We start from the raw sequence: 20,222 nt of genomic DNA, 5'->3' as shown, positions 1-20,222 counted from the left end.
ATCTGGTCAGACCTAGGTTAATACTAATTCCTTCAGGTAATAAAATCTTCAAACTGCTCACATAAGCGGCAACATGGCCATAGAATGGTCATTCTTCATCCTTTCATTAAAAATGTTAACTTTGTTCCACGTAACTTTGTCCTCATAAAACTGATCTTAGCTATCAAAAAACAATTTGTTCCTAAGCCTGTTTCTTCCTGGGAATAGATGTCCTGGGGATGTATTGTTTCAGTACACAATTCACTAGTTATCTGAATTCAGAATGCTGGAAACCATTTTTTAATTATTACATAGTTTTAGCATGTAGTAATTCAGTCCTGTGAGCCCTTACCTGCAGTTTGCTGTAGTATGTCCAACCCCCTCAATAATTCCCCCTTCAAGAAAGTGTATTCTAGAACCGTATATGGATACAGGTTGTAAAATTAATAGTTCTGCTACAAGACAATCCACATATTTCAGTTAGAGCAGTTTTTCAGTTTTTCACAGCTGCTTCTTTTAGTCAAATAATGATGCACCAGAATCCTATTCCTTAACTACTATAAACTTTCTTTTTTCATTTTAAAATGAAAAGTGTGATAAATTTATCAGGGCATCCAACTTCATTGTGACCCTGATGACAAACAAGGATGACATTTGGCACTATTTAAAATGTGTACTGTACAAGTCCACATATGAATTGAGCATGAAGCTCCATATTGGTAATATGAAGACTGCTGTATATCTTAGCTTTCTCTGAGTATTCTGCATGCTAGGGGCATTCTTATCATTTTAGCAATTTTGTCAATCAAAAATAGAAAGGATGTATAGTTCTGTTGTGCATGTGTAGCATGTTTTCCTTTGACCTGAAGATCTGTAACAGTTTTTGTTGAATGACTTCTTCACTTCAGATAGAAGCTGTATACTATTTTGTTGTGGGTGATATACCAGAATGCGCAAAGCACTTGCTCACACAGAAGATCTCAAGAGGACCATGTCCAATCCATACCATATCTTTCAATGCTAGAGAAGAAGAAACAGTTGCTTTCTTAAAGGATCTGAGTCAGCTAACCACTGGCAGGTATGAAGTAAATGGGATATCTAACAATGTTAGCTCTATATACCCCTATGATAATAGGTCCTTCTGTGGTTGCTTACACTGATGCTTTCTGGCTAGATTAGACCACATTCTTCATGTTATTTTGGGATGATGAAGTCTAACATATATCCATGTTGGAGAAATCTGGACTATGCAAATCTTTGGTGTATCACTCATTTCTCCTATCTCCTATCATATTTACTGTCTAAAGAGAATACAAATTGCAAGCAATTGACTAAGTCCATATAGTGCATTAAGCTAACATCAAACAAACCTCATGATGGCTTAGCCTTAGCATGATATGTGAAACCAGCCATAGATAAAAAATAATTATGGCAAGGAATGGCTTGGTAGTCATTTCCAAGAGGCAACAATGGTGAAGGCTGAATCTTTATTTACCTTTCTATTGAAGCAATAACTAAGCATGTTGGAATAATTGTAAGGGTTGTATCTCTCTGGTGCTCTGAGGGCATATCTATTATCTTTCTAGATAAAAACACTTAGAATATCTTTTCCAATCAGTTCTTTGGATGTGCTGATCTGCACTTTCTAGATTTTCAAGGTATGATGGCCAGGAACACTGATGTACTGGAAAAAAAATAGGTTATTTATTAAATTTATATAGCTACCCATTTTAGTATGTAACTCTGGACAGTGTACCATGAAAGAAACCCAAGAAAGGCAGATTTTAAAATAACTATTAAAAATAAACACATACTATATATAGGAGTTTTAAAACTCATATCTCATAAAGCTGTCTAGTGACCTTGTTTTCAAGGAATCCCCAAGACTGGTTTGAAACTCACTTCTTGAAAGATCTCTGGAAGGCCAGTAGTGTCGGGGCTAATAAAAAAATGATTGTAAATCTGTTGTCTAATGAAGAAATGTAACAGCTGATTGAATGTGTAGTTCTACAGCAGGGGTGCCAAACTGCCGGTTTCATCATACCGAAGCCGTGCCCACTCCATTGCCAGCAATGCAAAAAGAGTCGCGATACGTCGCGATACGTCATGTGATGTGGCGAGTTTGACACCCGTGTTCTACAGTTAGAAAGTTGATGTCAATGAACTAGCTATGGTTCTTTTAAAAAAATTGATAAATTTTCTGTTTAATACTATGACAAATGCCCTGATTAACGAGCACATGGTAAAAAAATGAATAATGTAGAAAACAGTTATATAACTTGACTTCTTCCAGAATATTTTATTAACTAGTTGATAAAGTCACGAGAGTATCATATTGCCCATGTCTGTTTACCAGCTGTTTTGGAATTTAAATTATATTTCTATCTTCCCAAGGAGCTTAAATTGGCAGAGATTGTTCTCTGTCCCCTCTATTATAAGAACTATGCGAGGTAGGCAGGGTGGGAGAAGTAAAGATCCAACATCATCCAGAATGGTACAGTACTGTTTTATTTTTAATATCTTTCCTCCTAAGGGAGGTCACACTGTGATTCCAGATGTATATTTATATCCTATGATTACAAATTAATATGCTTTACACTTTAGGTTTCATGCATTTGCTGAAAGGACTGATGAAGTGCTTGTGATGGGCCCTTCACTCAGTAAGAATGAGAAAGCTGCCCTGAATTCAAGAAGGCTGAAAGGAAGACTCCCTTTAGGTAAAAGTAAACAAAATGATGCAGTTTGACACCCCTGTCCTAAATAGAATTATCACCAAGAGCTATGAAAACACAATTTGTCCATCTTACAGCTTGTTTGAGCTAATGCTAAAGCCATTGTATTAAAAGCTATTGAAAGATCCTCAAAAATTTTCAAGGCCATATTCTTCTGTCTTCTAGATGCAGGTTATCCAAGTCAGTTTTTGTGCTGAAACCAGATTTGATACAAAGTCCTGTTATATTTGTGTCTAAAACGACCTAGAAGTACTGGTCACTTACTTGCTTTAGTTGTTTGCTCATGTACACTTGCAACCTATGTTATTTTATAGGCATTTATTACCAAATGTAGAGAGTATTGATAAGTATTATTTTTTATTTATTTTTATTTTTATTACATTTATATCCCGCCCTTCTCCGAAGACTCAGGGCGGCTTACAAGCTTAGCAGTAGCCTTCATTCTATGTATATGCCTGCTTGTTAGGGCTTTCACACACACCCCAAGCGGCATTATTACAAAGTCAGCTTATTGCCCCCAACAATCTGGGTCCTAAGCAAGGGCTGAACACACTGTTAATAGATCACACCTTTTTGACTCTTTAGCCATGTTCTTATTCACAATAAGTAGAATTCAGCTCATAACCTGGGCTTGATGAATCCTCTTAAGTGAAATGGTGATAGATTGATGATATTAAGAATGTCATGCAGTGAAGCAGGATATTTAATGGGAAAATGAATCATTAGTACATTTCAGATTCAAAGAAGGATATCAAATTTCATTGAAAACTTGATCAGAAAAATAGATGAACTTTTGATGAAATAATTGGGAAAAGAGAAAGAATCAGAAATACTGGGGAAGATTGAGATCTCTACCATATGATCTTGTCTTCATGCACCAAACTCTTGAACAGTTTAAATCTTACCTATATTTTTCCATAATATGAGAGGCTTTGAAATGATGCTACTTAACCAATTGGAGAGGAGCAAGACCCTATTTCCTTTGTTACATTTATTTTTTAAAAATGTGGGGAAGCTGACAAACTGCTCCTTGCTCCCTGCTCAGTTAAGAAAAAAATGCTAAAAAATGGGAGTCTGGGGTGGAGAGTCCAGAAGACATGTTCTTGTTAATGGGAAATCGGGTCATTCCAAATTCTATGGAATTCCAGCATTTCAGCTGGAAAGTTGAAGCAAGTTCTGATGCACCACAGTTGAACCAGAAAAAAAAATCAGAATTGGCTCAGTTTCCTAACTTAGATGAGGTACAGGACCTGATGGAGCTAATCTGGGAGTGATGCAAATGTTATCTGTGAAAGTACTCTGAGCAAAACCACACAAGAGTCAAAAAGAGAGAACTGGGGAAAACGCTGAGTGGGTGTGAGCTTTCAGTTAACTCAGTGTTGAAGACAAATGTCAGTCCATACCAAAATGTTTGGTTTTCCCCCCCTAAGACTATAAAGATGTGTGATTGTAAGGAAACAAATTAAGCAGCTGCTTCTTATTCAACAGGACAGACTCTGAATGCCTTAATACATTGCTCTTGTTATGGGCATGTGGTAGGTACAGGTAGTCCTTAACTTACAATAGTTCATTTAGTGACCAAAGTTACAACGACACTCAAAAAAAGTGACTTATGACCATTTTTCACAGTTATGAGCTTTGTGGCATCTCCATAATCATCTGATCAAGATTCAAATTCTTGGCAACTGGTTCATATTTACCGTTATGACTGTTGCTGTGTCCCAAGGTCATGTGATCACCTTTTGTGACCTGACAAGCAAAGTCAATAAGGAAACCAGGTTCACTTAACAACTGGGTTACTAAGTTATCAACTGCAGTGATTCACTTAACAGCTGTGGCAAGAAAGGTCGTAAAATAGAGCAAAACTCACTTAAAAATAGGGCATGTCTCACTAAGAACAGAAACTTTGGGCTCCATTCTGGTCGTAGGTTGAATTAGCCTTTAAGTTCCTTATGGACTCCTTTGCTCAGTGAATCCAATAGCAGAAACTTTCCAGATTTATATGTACCGGTATGTATCTACAATGTGTATGCACTCAGTATATGGAATGTGACAGTTTAAGCACCCACTGATTCACACAATATACAGGTAGTCCTTGACTTACTACCACAATTGAGCCCAAAATTGATGCGACCACAGTTTTAACTTATGAAATGTAGAGAAACCTGTCTTGATTGAGCTACTGCTGTGTATATTTTGAAATCATCATAGGTCTGCTTTCATACTTACTGGTACTTTGCAAGGGAGAAATAAAAATTAAATTGCAGCAAGTTATGCTCCCTGATACTTCTGATGTGGGACATTTTATAAAATATAGTGTCATAAACAAGACACATCTAAAATGCTAAATCATAATGTAAAGGAATATTTTTATAACTTTTAAAGAAATTCACTGTTTACTTTGCTTTATGGGAAGAAAAAGATGTTATTTCAGTACCATTTTTAGTTATTTCAGCAAAACACCCCCTATTTCCTGTGTTTTAGGGAAGAGTGAAATTAATATTTTTTTCTGAGAAAGTGAAGTGGGGAAGATCACCTGTTTCAAAATAGAGATCATTTGTATATTTTCTAAGTCTGTTTTAAGTGAATGTGTAGAAGTTTCCAGAAGAGGAAAGAATTGCTTTCCAAATTGGGTATGTTAATAAAAAAAACCTATCCAGAGTGAACAGAACTAAGCAATTCTGTGATTTCACACAGATAATTTGCAAATGCCACTTATTTAACAACAGCTGAGGCAAATGCATTAAGATTGCACGTTTTTCAATTTTTTTTCAGAAGAAGTGATCTGGAACTTCTGCAAACACAATACTTTTCTAAAATTCAGCAGCAGCTCTTTTTTTTGAGTTGTCCAAGGATCCTGAATAAAAATTACAGCTGATTTAAGAATCCTATTAACTTTAACAGGGGATCTATTTACAGGGATCTTTTTTCAGGCTCCTGCCTTGCTGTTGGAGCTTCTCGTATGAAGAAAAGCTGCTTTATTTGCTAATTATTTTGCTTATCCATTCTTGTAACATTTCCATCTCTACAATATCATTTTTGGGGGGTATTGGGACTAGAGGTTTTATTACAGATACATCAGGGAACTATGGTGCTTTATTTTTGGCTCCTTAATGGTTCTAAGCATGAAATTTGCTTTGTAAGTTTTTGATAAAGTCTTGAAACAGATACAATAGAAGCTGCAAAAGATCTGGAAGTGGAGATAGCAAATTTTGTGCCATTATGGTTTCCCCATGGCTCATTGATGGATTGTTAGCAGCAATGGGGAAAGGCCCTAAGAAGGGTGGGTGGGTGGGATGATACGACAAATCGAACATGCAATGGCAGTGCCTAAGCTAGAAAAGATGAATGCTCCCCTGATTGATTTACAAGCAGTCCTCGATTAACAACAGTTCATTTACTGAACATTCAACAATGAAACAGCACTGAAAAAGTGACTTATGACTGTTTTTCACACTTAGGATTGTTGCAGTATCCCCGTGTTCATGTGATTAAAATTCAGACAACTGGCAACTGGTTCATATTTATGACGGTCGCAGTGTGCCAGGGTCATGTGATCAACTTTTCAACCTTCTGACAAGCAAAGTCAATGGGGAAGCCAGATTCACTTAACAACCATGTTACTAACTTAACAACTGCAGTGATTCACTTAACAACTGTGGCAATAAAGGTCATAAAAGGGGCAAAATTAATTTAACTCACTTAGCAATAGAAAATTTGGGCTCAATTGTGGTTGTAAGTTGAGGACTATCTGTATTAGATTTGTAAGGCTGCCCAATTCTCAAATCTCTCTTGGTAGTTGGCATAATTAAAAGAACCAAAAAGGGAAAATATTTGAAGAGAAAAGGGGTAAAAATATACTATTTTCTTTTTCCAAAGGCCCTTTTTATACGTTCAGGGGCCATTTCAAATTCTGGTCTGATTCTGACAACCAAGATGTAGATGGTGTTTCTCTGTAGGTTAAGGATGTCAGAATTCCTTATGAATGCTTGAATTTCTCTGGTAGGGATACTGCCTAATCCACCATATTGAGCATAAGAGACTAACAGGAGTGGCCAGCCTATATGCAGCTCTCTCTCTCTCTATGCCTCCAAATCAGCTGTGACTCCTGGCAAGTGCCTGGAGCAGTCGCTGCAGGGTTCTTTTGTTTGCAAGATTTTGAAATTACCTGCTTCCTAGGGCTGAGAGAGAATGACTGGTCCATGATCACCCAGCTAGCCTTGTGTCTAAGATGAAACTAGAACTCATGGTCTCTTCGTTTCTAGCCTGGTGCCTTACTCAGTACAGTACACCAAACTGGCTCTCATGTGCAGTAGCTTTTTGGCAGCATTTTTTTTTAAATCCAAGAAGCATTTTGTTATATACTGGGTTCGTTGCTTGATTGATGAGACGAGGCGAGTGAGTTCAGCAAGAATCATTCTTTATTTGCTTACAGGAACTGAACTGAGAAACAGGGCTGCGAATGCAGCTATTTATACCCTGGCCTCTAGGTGGCGGCCAATAGGTTTAAAGCAACCTATTGCCGCCCTAGAAGCAGCCAATGGCGGTGGTGGAGACTGGTTGTCTGAGGAGCTGGGAGCTTCCCTGCTTAAACAACCTTCCAGCAATTAACCCCACCTGATACTCTTTAGTAAGACAAAACCCAATGCATTACACATTTACTTTCCTCAGTTGGCCAAAAGAGGAAGCATTATTTCTGACTGTTTAGAAATCACCATCATGGAGAAATTGTAGATGATTTGAAACTGATACAGAGTCATGAAGCTTTGGATAAAATGTGTTGGCTATACAGTTAGATTGCAATTCTTTAGGAGAAAGTTTTTTTAAACCAGAGGTTCTGCTTTAACTGTTTTTCAAACATGGATATATCTAGGTTAGAACAATCCTCCCTTCCTCCAGAAAATAGTTGGCTCATTAAGGAGCAAATTGTGTGGGTCTTTGTTGTTTGAACATAGCCTGCCCTGTTTGATTCTGATTAGCTGAAGTGGCTATTTTTATGTATTGCAGTATGATAGTGGTAGATGAACCCCCTTCCACTTTTGTGCCATTGTTTCCCTTGTAACTTTGATGATGTGGACTTCAAGTGATTCCCAATGATCTTTTCTTTTTTAAAAAATAATCCTCCAACTATTTTTTAATTTATTGCTAACCCCTAGGTTGATGCTATTTTTACTACTTGCATTCATCTTGGTTCTCCCTTGTATCATCAGCTGTTTTGTGAGGAATCATGCTCAAAGGTTTATCAAAATCCATTTGATAAATATGCTAATTAAAGCTTTCCCACAGAGGTAGGGAAAAATTAACTCTGAATGCTTGGTTGATTTTCTCCAGCCCTCAGATCACAAGAGTAAATTGCAGATCTTGGAAAGATGAAAACAAAGGAAAATTACATACAATTGACATAAGAAGAAAGGATATGAATTTCTTGTTTTCTTCAAAATTGTTTAGGACCGTGAAGCTCTTCACAGATATACCTTCCTAATTCCCCTTAATTTTGATTCAGCAGTTGTTTAATAATTTCCTGCATCTAAGTAAGCATCTCTACTGGCTTTTGCTGATAGAGGGAAGCTTTCCCTCTGCTTCTCTCTAGGTACCTGGTTTATAGTTCAATGGATGGGCTGAGAAATATTAAAATAATGCCTGTGCCTTTCTTTTTATGAGTGAATTGTGGTGTGGTTTCAATCAGCCACAAAGTGTAGTAATCTTCTAGAAATGCTCAGTATGCTGCATCCTATTAACATCCTATTAACACATTAAATGGGAATACAAATAATCCTGGGCATTTAACTGACATTATTGTTGTAGTTACGATGTCACTCCTAGCTATTACTGTGTGAGAGCTTTTCACCAGCAGAAAAGAGATCAGAACAACATTTTTGTTTTAATTTTACTTTTTTTCTCCCCAGTGTGCTTAAAAAGAACAGCATTTGCATTCTAAAATATTTTGTTCAAAATATGGAAAATGAAATTGGTATAAAGTATTTAAACTGAGTTATTATATAGTGTGTTCATGCTAATATTTTTTTTTATTTTAATTCCATTTATATCCCGCCCTTCTCCGAAGACTCAGGGCGGCTTACAAGCTTAGCAGTAGCCTTCATTCTATGTATATGCCTGCTTATTAGGGCTTTCACACACACCCCAGCGGCATTATTACAAAGTCAGCTTAATTGCCCCCAACAATCTGGGTCCTCATTTTACCTACCTCGGAAGGATGGAAGGCTGAGTCAACCTTGAGCCTGGTGGGATGCGAACCTGCACTAATTGCAGGCAGCTGGTGTTACTTAAGGAGGCATTAGCCCACTGCTCCACCAAGGCTCTAGAAGATAGAATGTTGTAGTCTGTTGTTCTAAAATGTTTATGAAGGCATAAATCAAACATCGAATAGAACCATAGATGACTAAACATTAATTATTAAAGTTATTCGCCACCTATCTTACAGTTTGATGCGACTGAACAAAGACAAAGAAAGTTGTTTCCCTCATGCCATTACTCTGCTAAACACATAATTCCCACAGTACTGCCTTATGCCTAAGGATATTTAATCATGTACACATCGAACACAGAAATGTGACTTACACGTTCTACATGTTTTCTGACAGAATAGAATAGAATAGAACATTCTTTATTGGCCAAATGTAATTGGACACAGAAGGAATTTGTCTCCAGGGTGTAAGCTCTCAGTATACATACAAGCAACAAAGTGATAAATCATAAGATACAATCATATATCATAAGATACAACCAACAAAGTGATAGTCATAAGATACCAATAAGAGTAGGTAATAGGAAAGGTGAGAAGGATAATACTAATACAGTCGTATTACATGATTAGATATACTTAAGCATAAGACAGGGCTGTGGGAATTATGTGTTTAGCAGAGCGATAGCATGAGGGGAAAAACTCTTTGTGTCTAGTTGTTTTGGCATGCAATGCTCTATAGCGGTGTCCTGAGGGGAGGAGTTGAAACAGTTTATGTCCAGGATGTGAGGGGTAATAATTATGTTATTTAATATAGTTTATTAAATAAACACCAAAATAGCTTTGCACACAGAAGTGACCCTGAGCAGCTTCATTTATTTATTGCTGAACTTCTGATTTTCAAAGGACTCAGTAATTTTCTTTCCCAGGTGCTTTTGATATAATTTTGTAACTTTCAATAATTCCATGATGGGCAGCAAGGGAAAAGACAGCTTGCTAAATCCTAGCAGCCATCAGTTGAAACAGTTTGGATCAGTTTCCAGGGACAGCTCATATGACTGTATTGTGAGCAAGCAAAATATCTAAGGAAGCAGATTTCACAGAAGTTGTTTCCAAAAGAAAGATGCTTTTAGAATTGGGCGTGAGCATACTGGTGACAATGTGATGTGAAGGCCTTTGCTATCTATTTAATGTATGTGAAATGATTTGGGCTCCTATATCAAGACAGATATAGGAATCAAAAATTTCCAGAGATTTGGTGTCATTCCAATACATAGAAACTGTATGCAATATACAGTATATAAGTATGCAATATACAGTGTATATTGTATGCAATATACAGTATATACTATATGCAATATACAGTATATAAGTTAAATGCTGAATAGATAACTTCTAAAATGAAAGAAACTAATTAAAATGAATATTGAAAAGGTTCAGACTTTAATAAGCAGGAATTACCACTTTCATTTTTAAAGCATATTATTTACACATCCTTAGATTTAAAAATGGTGGAAAATATTTGTAGCTCTGGTGACAGATATTGGTGGTGGCTTGTTCTCTGAGCTTGTTGTTCAGTTTCCGAACATTTCATCACCAGGCTAGGTAACATCATCAGTCGATCCAATTGACCACATAAGACCTACAAAAACAGAAGAGAACTGAAACAAGACACTTCAATCAAAGTTTTGCTGATGATGTTACTTGCCTGGTGACGAAATGTTCAGAAACTGAACAACAAGCTCAGAGAACAAACCACCATCAACATCCTTAGATTTGTGCTGTCCAAGTGTTTCAAAGACAACTTTTATATTGAGTGTATCCCCTTTGTTTTCCCCTCTCTTTCAAAACCTGGTTCTTTGTTTACTGCCATCAATACAAATTATTCTGTTAATTCTTGGCCATTACTGCATTGTTAGAGACTAAATCCCGTTAATCAAGTATGCATTGTGAGAGAAAATAGTTTGTATTATTATGTTTGCCATTGGGATAATTTGGTGTTCTGTCATTGGGATGGGAATCAAAAAAATATTCAATAGAACACTGGGAAGGTTTCAGAAGCAGTTAAGCTGTAAACAATGATGGTGATAAAGACAGCCAGCAGTGCTCATTTTCCACAACTTATTGTAACAGCTGTTGACTGGTACTTATTGGATGAAATCCATACCCTTGATGAATTATTATGAAGTATAGGTTTCCCGTGATAAGTTTATAGAGATTCAAAACTTGGAAAAGTGTTAATGAGAGGAACGATGAGCCAAGTCTTTTGGGATGTTATATGTTTAGATGGTAAATGTTGGTATTTGGGGATTTGTTTTCTGTGATAGAAATGAAATGACATGCAAATGAAATTGGCTTTGACATGTTCTGACCTTTTCTTTCAGGGAAATATACAGGTGAAACTTGAAAAATTAGAATATCGTGCAAAAGTTCATTTATTTCAGTAATGCAACTTAAAAGGGGAAACTAATATATGAGATAGACTCATTACATGCAAAGCAAGATAGTTCAAGCTGTGATTTGTCATAATTGTGATGATTATGGCGTATAGCTCATGAAAACCCCAAATCCACAATCTCAGAAAATTAGAATATTACATGCAATCAATAAAACAAGGAGCGTACATAGAACAATATCAGACCTCTGAAAAGTATAAGCATGCGTATGTACTCAGTACTTGGTTTGGGCCCCTTTTGCAGCAATTACTGCCTCAATGCAGCGTGGCATGGAAGCTATCAGCCTGTGGCACTGCTGAGGTGTTATGGAAGACCAGGATGCTTCAATAGCGGCCTTCAGCTCTTCTGCATTGTTCGGTCTTATGTCTCTCATCTTTCTCTTGGCAATGCCCCATAGATTATCTATGGGGTTCAGGTCAGGCAAGTCTGCTGGCCAATCAAGCACAGTAATCCCACGATCATTGAACCAGGTTTTGGTGCTTTTGGCAGTGTGGGCAGGTGCCAGGTCCTGCTGGAAAATGAAGTCAGCATCCCCATAAAGCTCATCTGTGGAAGGAAGCATGAAGTGCTCCAAAATCTCCTGGTAGACGGCTGCGTTGACCCTGGACTTAATGAAGCACAGTGGCCCAACACAGCAGATGACATGGCTCCCCAAATCAACACAGACTGTGGAAACTTTACACTGGACTTCAAGCATCTTGCAGTGTGTGCCTCTCCATTCTTCCTCCAGACTCTGGGTCCTTGGTTTCCAAATGAGATGCAAAAGTTGCTCTCATCAGAAAAGAGGACTTTGGACCACTGAGCAACAGACCAGGTCTGTTTTTCTTTAGCCCAGGTAAGACGCTTCTGACGTTTGTTGTTCAGGAGTGGCTTGACAAGAGGAATACGACATTTGAAGCCCATGTCCAGGATCCGTCTCTGTGTGGTGGCTCTTGATGCACTGACTCCAGCCTCAGTCCACTCCTTGTGAAAGTCCCCAACACTTTTGAATGGCCTTTTCCTGACAATCCTCTCCAGGCTGCTGTCATCCCTGCTGCTTGTGCACCTTTTTCTTCCACACTTTTCCCTTCCACATAACTTTTTATAATGTGCTTTGATACAGCAGTTTGGGAACATCCAACTTCTTTTGCAATTACCTTTTGAGGCTTTTCCTCCTTATGGAGGGTGTCAATGATGGTTTTCTGCACAACTGTCAGGCCAGCAGTCTTCCCCATGATTGTGATTCCTACTGAACCAAACTGAGAGACCATTTAAAGGCTCAGGAACCCTTTGCAGGTGTTATGGCTTAATTAGCTGATGAGAGTGGGACACTTTGAGCCTAGAATATTGCACCTTTTCACAATATTCTAATTTTCTGAGATTGTGGATTTGGGGTTTTCATGAGCTGTAAGCCATAATCATCACAATTATGACAAATCACAGCTTGAACTATCTTGCTTTGCATGTAATGAGTCTATCTCATATATTAGTTTCCCCTTTTAAGTTGCATTACTGAAATAAATGAACTTTTGCACGATATTCTAATTTTTCGAGTTTCACCTGTATGTGTCAAGATTGTTGAACTTAAGTTTAAAATAGGAAAATACATATGATCAGTCAAGATTGGGAAATATGGACAGGAAACTATTGCACAATTCATTCAGTTTTAATAAAGAAATACATGTCTTGGGAATGTAATATTTGTTGTATGTAAATGCTTAGGCTATGATAGCCAATGCAATCTAGCTTTTAAGGACCGTTTTCACCCTTGCTCAATATCAGAATTTATCTTACTTGAAAATTGTAATTCTTTTCAGTCCACTTCTCAAAACTCTTTGTAAAAACATTAAGCATTCATGCACCACAGGCAATCATATAGAGTTAAGAGTCACAAATACAATAATCATAGCCATTGGCAGGAAGCTATGGTGATAAGAAATACACTATGCAAATGCTGGCCTTTCATATTTCCATCCCAATGTCAGGTGCAAATATGTGAATTGTGAAGCATATATGATGGGATATCCTAGTTTGTGTTTTGTCACTTGTCCTCCTCCCAGTGCAATGGCAGTGACACTATTTAAATTGGATTTAATATTAAACGGTATTTAGAGTATTAGATCTACTAATCTATCAATCCATAAGTTCTGATTTAAATTAAATATCCTCTGTAGTTGCTTTATAGTATTTTGTACAGACTATTTTGTTTCTCATACACTGAAAAACACTGAAATAGAAAATACAGGCTTAAAAAACAGGAGTGGAAGTTGAATTGCTTGTTATTTGAAAAGGGGAGACAGAGTTCATGAGGCTGGGGCTTGCATCAACTTCTACTCCTGATAGAAAACCATGCTTTCCCATGTCAGAACCAGGTAGACATTTACAGTGTGTGCAGGATTGCAAACCAGTCAAAAAAAGAAAAGAAAAGAGAATTTAAACTATATTAATAGGCATTAACATTCTTACTTGGTTTCAGCCAAAACAAATCTCTACATTGGTTAAGACAATAATTTTTAGAAACTGTTGCTTAAGAAGCCAGGCAGGAGAATTTCTTTTGAATATTGGCTTTATCCTCTTTGAAACTCAGCATTCTGCCTTCTTTGATAATTATATGTTGTCCCATGGGTAGCTTTGTTTCTCTAGAAATGCTTTGCGTAGAGGAACAAGTGTGGGCCGTGATTTTTTCTTTCATAGTTGTAAGACAAATTAAGGACCACTTAAACTTGCCTGAATAATAAAATCTTTCTCTTGGGCCTTCTAGAGTCCCACTCTCTGAATCACAGGTAGCAATTAAGGAAGAGTCTTTTCTGCGTTTGTATCCTGCCCATATTTTTTCTCCCCTCACCATATCTACTCAAGAGAGCACACTTTGGATCCCCCCCTTATGAAACAATATCATCTTATTGGGCTCTGGAGTTATCTCAGTGGCAGCATCTATCCTATGAAACAGCATCTTCCCTGGAGAGCTGGATGGCTCTGACCCTGGTAGCTTTTCATAAGCTCTAAAGACCTGGCTGTTTCCCGGGCATTTGAGATTAGGTGTGTTCCGCTGTTGATGTGGTTTTATGATTGAGATGCAGGGCTTTTTTTCCTCATAGAACGCTCAGAACGGAGTTCCGGCACCTTTTTTGGATAGAACCTTGTAGGGTAGGCAAGGCGGGTTGTATGACATGTGTGAGTTCCGGCACCTTTTTCTTTTACAAAAAAAGCACTGTTGAGATGTATTGTTTTACCTTTGGTGCCATGGATTACTGTTTTATACCTCTTGATTTTTATTCTTTATACATCACCCAGACTCACTGTTTTGAGATGGGCAGCCATAGGAATGTAACACGCATACACAAACACATTCACACATTCATTCATACCATGGCAACAGCTTATTTCTTTGCAATATGAATTACATTCTTGTTGTACTGTGTAATCTCACCCCTATTTTTTTCAGAATGAAATGTTGATTTCTGTGGATTTTATCCTCAGTCAGATGGTATAGGATTACAGGCAAAGTGATTCTAATTGCTTTGCCTTTTTCTTTTAAACATGTGGTTTTTAAAAATTGGTGCTTTGTAAATTATCCTTTGGGCTTCAGAATTGAAAAATGTATTAATAGTATGATAATTGTACTTATTTTTATTTATTGTTATTAATAAAAATCATAAATGAAATGAATGAGATCCTTCCATTTGTTAAAAAAATGTAGAATTGGTTTATATTCATTTCAGTGTTTTTTCACTCAAATAAAGGAGATATAGAAAAATCCCAGGAGATGGCAGTATACAATAACACATAAAAATGCACAATGAAAAGTGAAAATGAAAGACTCAGAATAGCTTTACTACTTCTCATAGAATTGTTCTGGAGTTTATGAAAATTATGCATGCATTATTTGTATTGACTTATATTAATGACAGCAGGAATCCATTGCTGCCAAATCTCTGACATATGGCCCTCTCTGAAATCTGCTGTGCTAGCAAATCAGTTCATGACGTGGTTCACACCAACTGCGGTACCATTGCGGCACCACTTATGACAGAAGCATTTGTGGAATAGCATTCATCTGCATTATATAAACATAATTATATTGCATTATCAATTCCTTAATTATATTGCATTCATGACTCCTGGATGTCTGGCACTTTTCTGTGCTGTGTACATTGATGAGGGCTAGATGTTTATTCGCTGCAATAATACTCACATGTTTGGGAGAGTTTGAGACATAAGGCTTTTGGAATGAATGGTGGTGATACATTTATGTTAAGAGAAAGCAAAAGTGGTCTCTAAGAAGCACCATAGAACTGGAAGTTGTTGTTGTTAGTTGCAAAGTCATGTCCGACCCATCGTGACCCCATGGACAACGTTCCTCCAGGCCTTCCTGTCCTCTACCATCTTCTGGAGTCCATTTAGGCTCATGCCTACTGCTTCAGTGACTCCCATCCAGCCACCTTATTCTCTGTCGTCCCATTCTTCTCTTGTCCTCAACCTTTCCCAGCATTAGGCTCTTCTCCAGTGAGTCCTTCCTTCTCATTAGGTGGCCAAAGTATTTCAGTTTCAACTTAGGATCTGGCCTTCTAAAGAGCAGGACTGACTGGTTTGATCGCCTTGCAGTCCAAGGGACTCACAGGAGTCTTTTCCAGCACCATAGTTCAAAGGCCTCAATTCTTTGGTGCTCAGCCTTTCTTATGGTCCAACTTTCACAGCCATACATTGCAACTGGGAAGACCATAGCCTTGACTATACGCACTTTTGTTGGCAGGGTGATGTCTCTGCTTTTTAGTGTGCTGTCTAGATTTGCCATGGCTTTCCTCCCCAGGAGCAAGCGTCTTTTAATTTCTTGGCTGCAGTCCCTGTCTGCGGTGATCTTGGAGTCCAGGAAAATAAAATCTGTCACTACCTCCATTTCTTCCCCATCTATTTGTCAGGAATTGAGAGGGCCAGATGCCATGATCTTGGTTTTCTTAATGTTAAGTGTCAAGCCAACTTTTGCATTCTCCTCCTTCACCCGCAACAAGAGGCTCTTTAGTTCCTCTTCACTTTCTGCCATTAGAGTGGTAGAAGTGGAAGTACAGGATGACAATTCTTAATTTCTGATAAGACTGTATTTCAGAATTGATCTTAAAGGGACTCATTTTCTTCATAGAATGACTTCATAGACTTCTATGATGGAAGCTGTGTGAAAGAATCTTGGAGAGGACGGTTTCTATTTATTTCTCTTCATGGCATACACACTCACTTTCCATACTGTCTTGAAGAACTGCATAGCCTATCAACACAACTTTCCTCAGCTTACATGGGGCTGCACAAGAAAAGAAAAAACAACAACAGTGATACTCCTCCATTTTTCTCACTTGGTTATTCCCAGTTTCATTCTTTCAAGACAATATGCTTAAATAACCTGGATGTCTGGGTGGTTTCACCAACTTTAAGACTGGTTAAATACATGTTAAAATAATGTGTGATATTTTTTATAAAAGGCTCTGGACACAATTCAGAGAAAGGTATGTAATTAATGATTATGTGTCATTAAATCAGTGTCAACTATAGATTTTCCTCATGACAATTGGTCCCTAAAAAGGTCCTTCAGATCTTCCAGTGTTAGACATTCCAGCCATTTCCACTGTAACTGAGTTCATCCACCTTGCTGCTGGTCCTTCTCTTCTTCTCTTTCCTTCCATCTTTCCAAGCATTAAAGCCTTATCCAGGGAGCTAGGTCTCTGCATAATGCCCTGAAGTATGATAATTCTGGAATTAATAGGTTTAGTTTGTTTTCATGAAATATGAATACAGCATAGAATTGGCTCCCCAGAATTACATAGCCATGAACAAGCTCTTTTAAAAAGGGTAATGATTTGTTGTAGCTGCCCTAGGGTTATCAAATACAACAATATTTAACGATTATGAAAGGGTAGAAAAACTCGTCAGTGTTAGCTAATCTATTCTCTGTGTCTTTATATCTTCCCTCAAATGCAGGAACTGGTGTCAGAGAAGATGTCTATCTGATTTGGAAGGAACTAGAGGAAGCCAAGAATATCTTAACCCAGATAGAGAAAATTGTCATAGAGTTTGAGAAGTCTGAAACAGTGGCAGGTATTTTATAAATGCATAATTGCCAAAGGCTTGATTTATGAACAGTTTGATGGAAAGCATTCTCAATAGGTGCAATCCATTAGAGATCAATCTACATATTGTAAATCTGTAGAAACAGTATAAATGTTAGAATAAAATTCTCCTTGACTTGGCTGTTTTTATTTGTAATCTACTTCTGAACTTGAGAAAAATAACAGAGCTAAATTGGAGAAGTTAAGAAGATCTAGCTTATTAATCCTTCAGTGTACATACATATATATTCATTTACTGATGCAATAGCTACTGTTTGTTCAAATTATTATGATCGTCACCTTCACTTGGTCTTTTGCCACAGCTTGCCTCAGTAGATCTGGGTTCAACATAAGATCTCTCTTCGGTGGGAAGAATTTATTACAAAAGTGATCCTAACAGGCTTATTTCCTCTGATAAAAGAGATTGTTGGTTAAGGAAGGAATGAACTGGACTGTGTTCAGCATTATTGGAATTTCTCCAGTTCAGCCAAAACACCTGCTTTGTGTAGGGGGAAGAACTTTTCTCAGGGTCTTCTGCCACATTTTCTCCCAAAAACCAAGGTTTCTGTACTGGTAGTCAATTCTCTCTGTCCCCTTTAAGTCTTGAGTGAAGATGTCACCTGCAACCATGTGGATTCTTCCCAGCCTTCCAGAATCTTGAATGGAGCTCATCCGTCTGGGTCTTTGCTTCCTGTCTTCTAGAAAAGCCACCCTTGGACCCTTCTTTCTCCCCCAAAGGTCATTTACCCTGCACACTTCACTCTCCAATTTCTCTCCAGCTTCTCAATCCACAAGAGAAGACATTAGTCTTTTAGTCTCCTCTCCTGTCTTCTCCCCTCCCCTCTCCATGTCCTGTAGCTACTGAGGAGATTGGTGTTCTCCCAGAGACCCCAACACTTATATACCTTGCTGCACCAATGGAACTGCTTATTCAAAATTTCCCCACAGTAGCTCTGAATAGCAGTCAGGTCACTCCATCAGTCTCATGACAACGCAGCTGCCCCTCAAGGTCAAAAGTGAGCTGCTTTTTCTCCTTATCTCACTCCAATGTCCAGGAGAACAGCAGCCCTTCCCAACCACAAATTTCTTTTTTTATATAATATTTTATTAGTTTTTCAATGTTTACAATAATATCTTTAAAAAGCAACATGGTGTCTGAGTTACAATAGTTCCATTTCAGACAGATACTTATTATTACAAATCTCCACATTATTATAGCCAATACTTCCTCTCTCTTTTTTCTTCGATATATATTATCTCTTATCCAAATTACCGTATATACTTGAGTATAAGCCGAATTTTTCAGCCCACTTTTTGGGCTGAAAAATTCCACTTCGGCTTATACTCCAGTCAACAAAAAAACTTACCGAGGACTTGTGCGCGGCCGAGGCTTTGGTGCTTCCGGGATCGCCCGCACCTCTCCCAAGCCACCGCCGTCCGAGACCTGCCGAAGTTTGGGGAGGTTTGGGGAGGTGCGCGCGCACCTCCCCAAACTCCGCGCCTTGCCTGCCTGCTTCTTTCCGCAGCGGAAAGAAGCAGGCAGGCAGGGCGCGGAGGAACGGAGACTTGCCGACGTTTGGGGAGGTTTGGGCGCCTCCCCAAACCTCGGCAGGTCTCCGTTCCTCCGCGCAGACCTGCCGACGTTTGGGGAGGTTTGGGCGCCTCCCCAAACCTCGGCAGGTCTCCGTTCCTCCTGCCGACCTTTGGGGAGGTTTGGGCGCCTCCCCAAACCTCCCCAAACCTCGGCAGGTCTCCGTTCCTCCGCGCAGACCTGCCGACGTTTGGGGAGGTTTGGGCGCCTCCCCAAACCTCCCCAAACCTCGGCAGGTCTCCGTTCCTGTTTGGGGAGGTTTGGGCGCCTCCCCAAACCTCCCCAAACCTCGGCAGGTCTCCGTTCCTCCGCGCAGACCTGCCGACCTTTGGGGAGGTTTGGGCGCCTCCCCAAACCTCCCCAAACCTCGGCAGGTCTCCGTTCTTCCTGCCGACCTTTGGGGAGGTTTGGGCGCCTCCCCAAACCTCCCCAAACGTCGGCAGGTCTGCGCGGAGGAACGGAGACCTGCCGAGGTTTGGGGAGGTTTGGGGAGGCGCCCAAACCTCCCCAAACAGGAACGGAGACCTGCCGAGGTTTGGGGAGGTTTGGGGAGGCGCCCAAACCTCCCCAAAGGTCGGCAGGTCTGCGCGGAGGAACGGAGACCTGCCGAGGTTTGGGGAGGTTTGGGGAGGCGCCCAAACCTCCCCAAACAGGAACGGAGACCTGCCGAGGTTTGGGGACGTTTGGGGAGGCGCCCAAACCTCCCCAAAGGTCGGCAGGTCTGCGCGGAGGAACGGAGACCTGCCGAGGTTTGGGGACGTTTGGGGAGGCGCCCAAACCTCCCCAAAGGTCGGCAGGTCTGCGCGGAGGAACGGAGACCTGCCGAGGTTTGGGGAGGTTTGGGGAGGCGCCCAAACCTCCCCAAACAGGAACGGAGACCTGCCGAGGTTTGGGGACGTTTGGGGAGGCGCCCAAACCTCCCCAAAGGTCGGCAGGTCTGCGCGGAGGAACGGAGACCTGCCAAGGTTTGGGGAGGTTTGGGGAGGCGCCCAAACCTCCCCAAACAGGAACGGAGACCTGCCGAGGTTTGGGGAGGTTTGGGGAGGCGCCCAAACCTCCCCAAACGTCGGCAGGTCTGCGCGGAGGAACGGAGACCTGCCGAGGTTTGGGGAGGTTTGGGGAGGCGCCCAAACCTCCCCAAACAGGAACGGAGACCTGCCGAGGTTTGGGGACGTTTGGGGAGGCGCC

General features: G+C 39.6%; 1 protein-coding gene across 1 annotated transcript in view; it reads left to right on the top strand.

Moving 5' to 3' along the window:
• Positions 1–20,222, top strand: part of VWA3B (von Willebrand factor A domain containing 3B) — a gene marked incomplete at both ends in the record, with an annotated part of 114,378 nt that overhangs the window by 33,038 nt on the left and 61,118 nt on the right. The window contains 3 exons of the mRNA XM_081326387.1: positions 888–1,057; positions 2,584–2,696; positions 17,316–17,432. Of these exons, the coding sequence (XP_081182513.1) occupies positions 888–1,057; positions 2,584–2,696; positions 17,316–17,432 (400 nt within the window). The remainder of the gene's footprint in view (positions 1–887; positions 1,058–2,583; positions 2,697–17,315; positions 17,433–20,222) is intronic.

This window comes from Vipera berus, assembly GCF_964194415.1.
Source record: "Vipera berus genome assembly, chromosome: 4".
NCBI classification, from domain to species: domain Eukaryota; kingdom Metazoa; phylum Chordata; class Lepidosauria; order Squamata; family Viperidae; genus Vipera; species Vipera berus.
The sequence above is the reverse complement of the archived record's forward strand: the minus strand, read 5'-3'. Positions and strand labels throughout refer to the sequence as shown.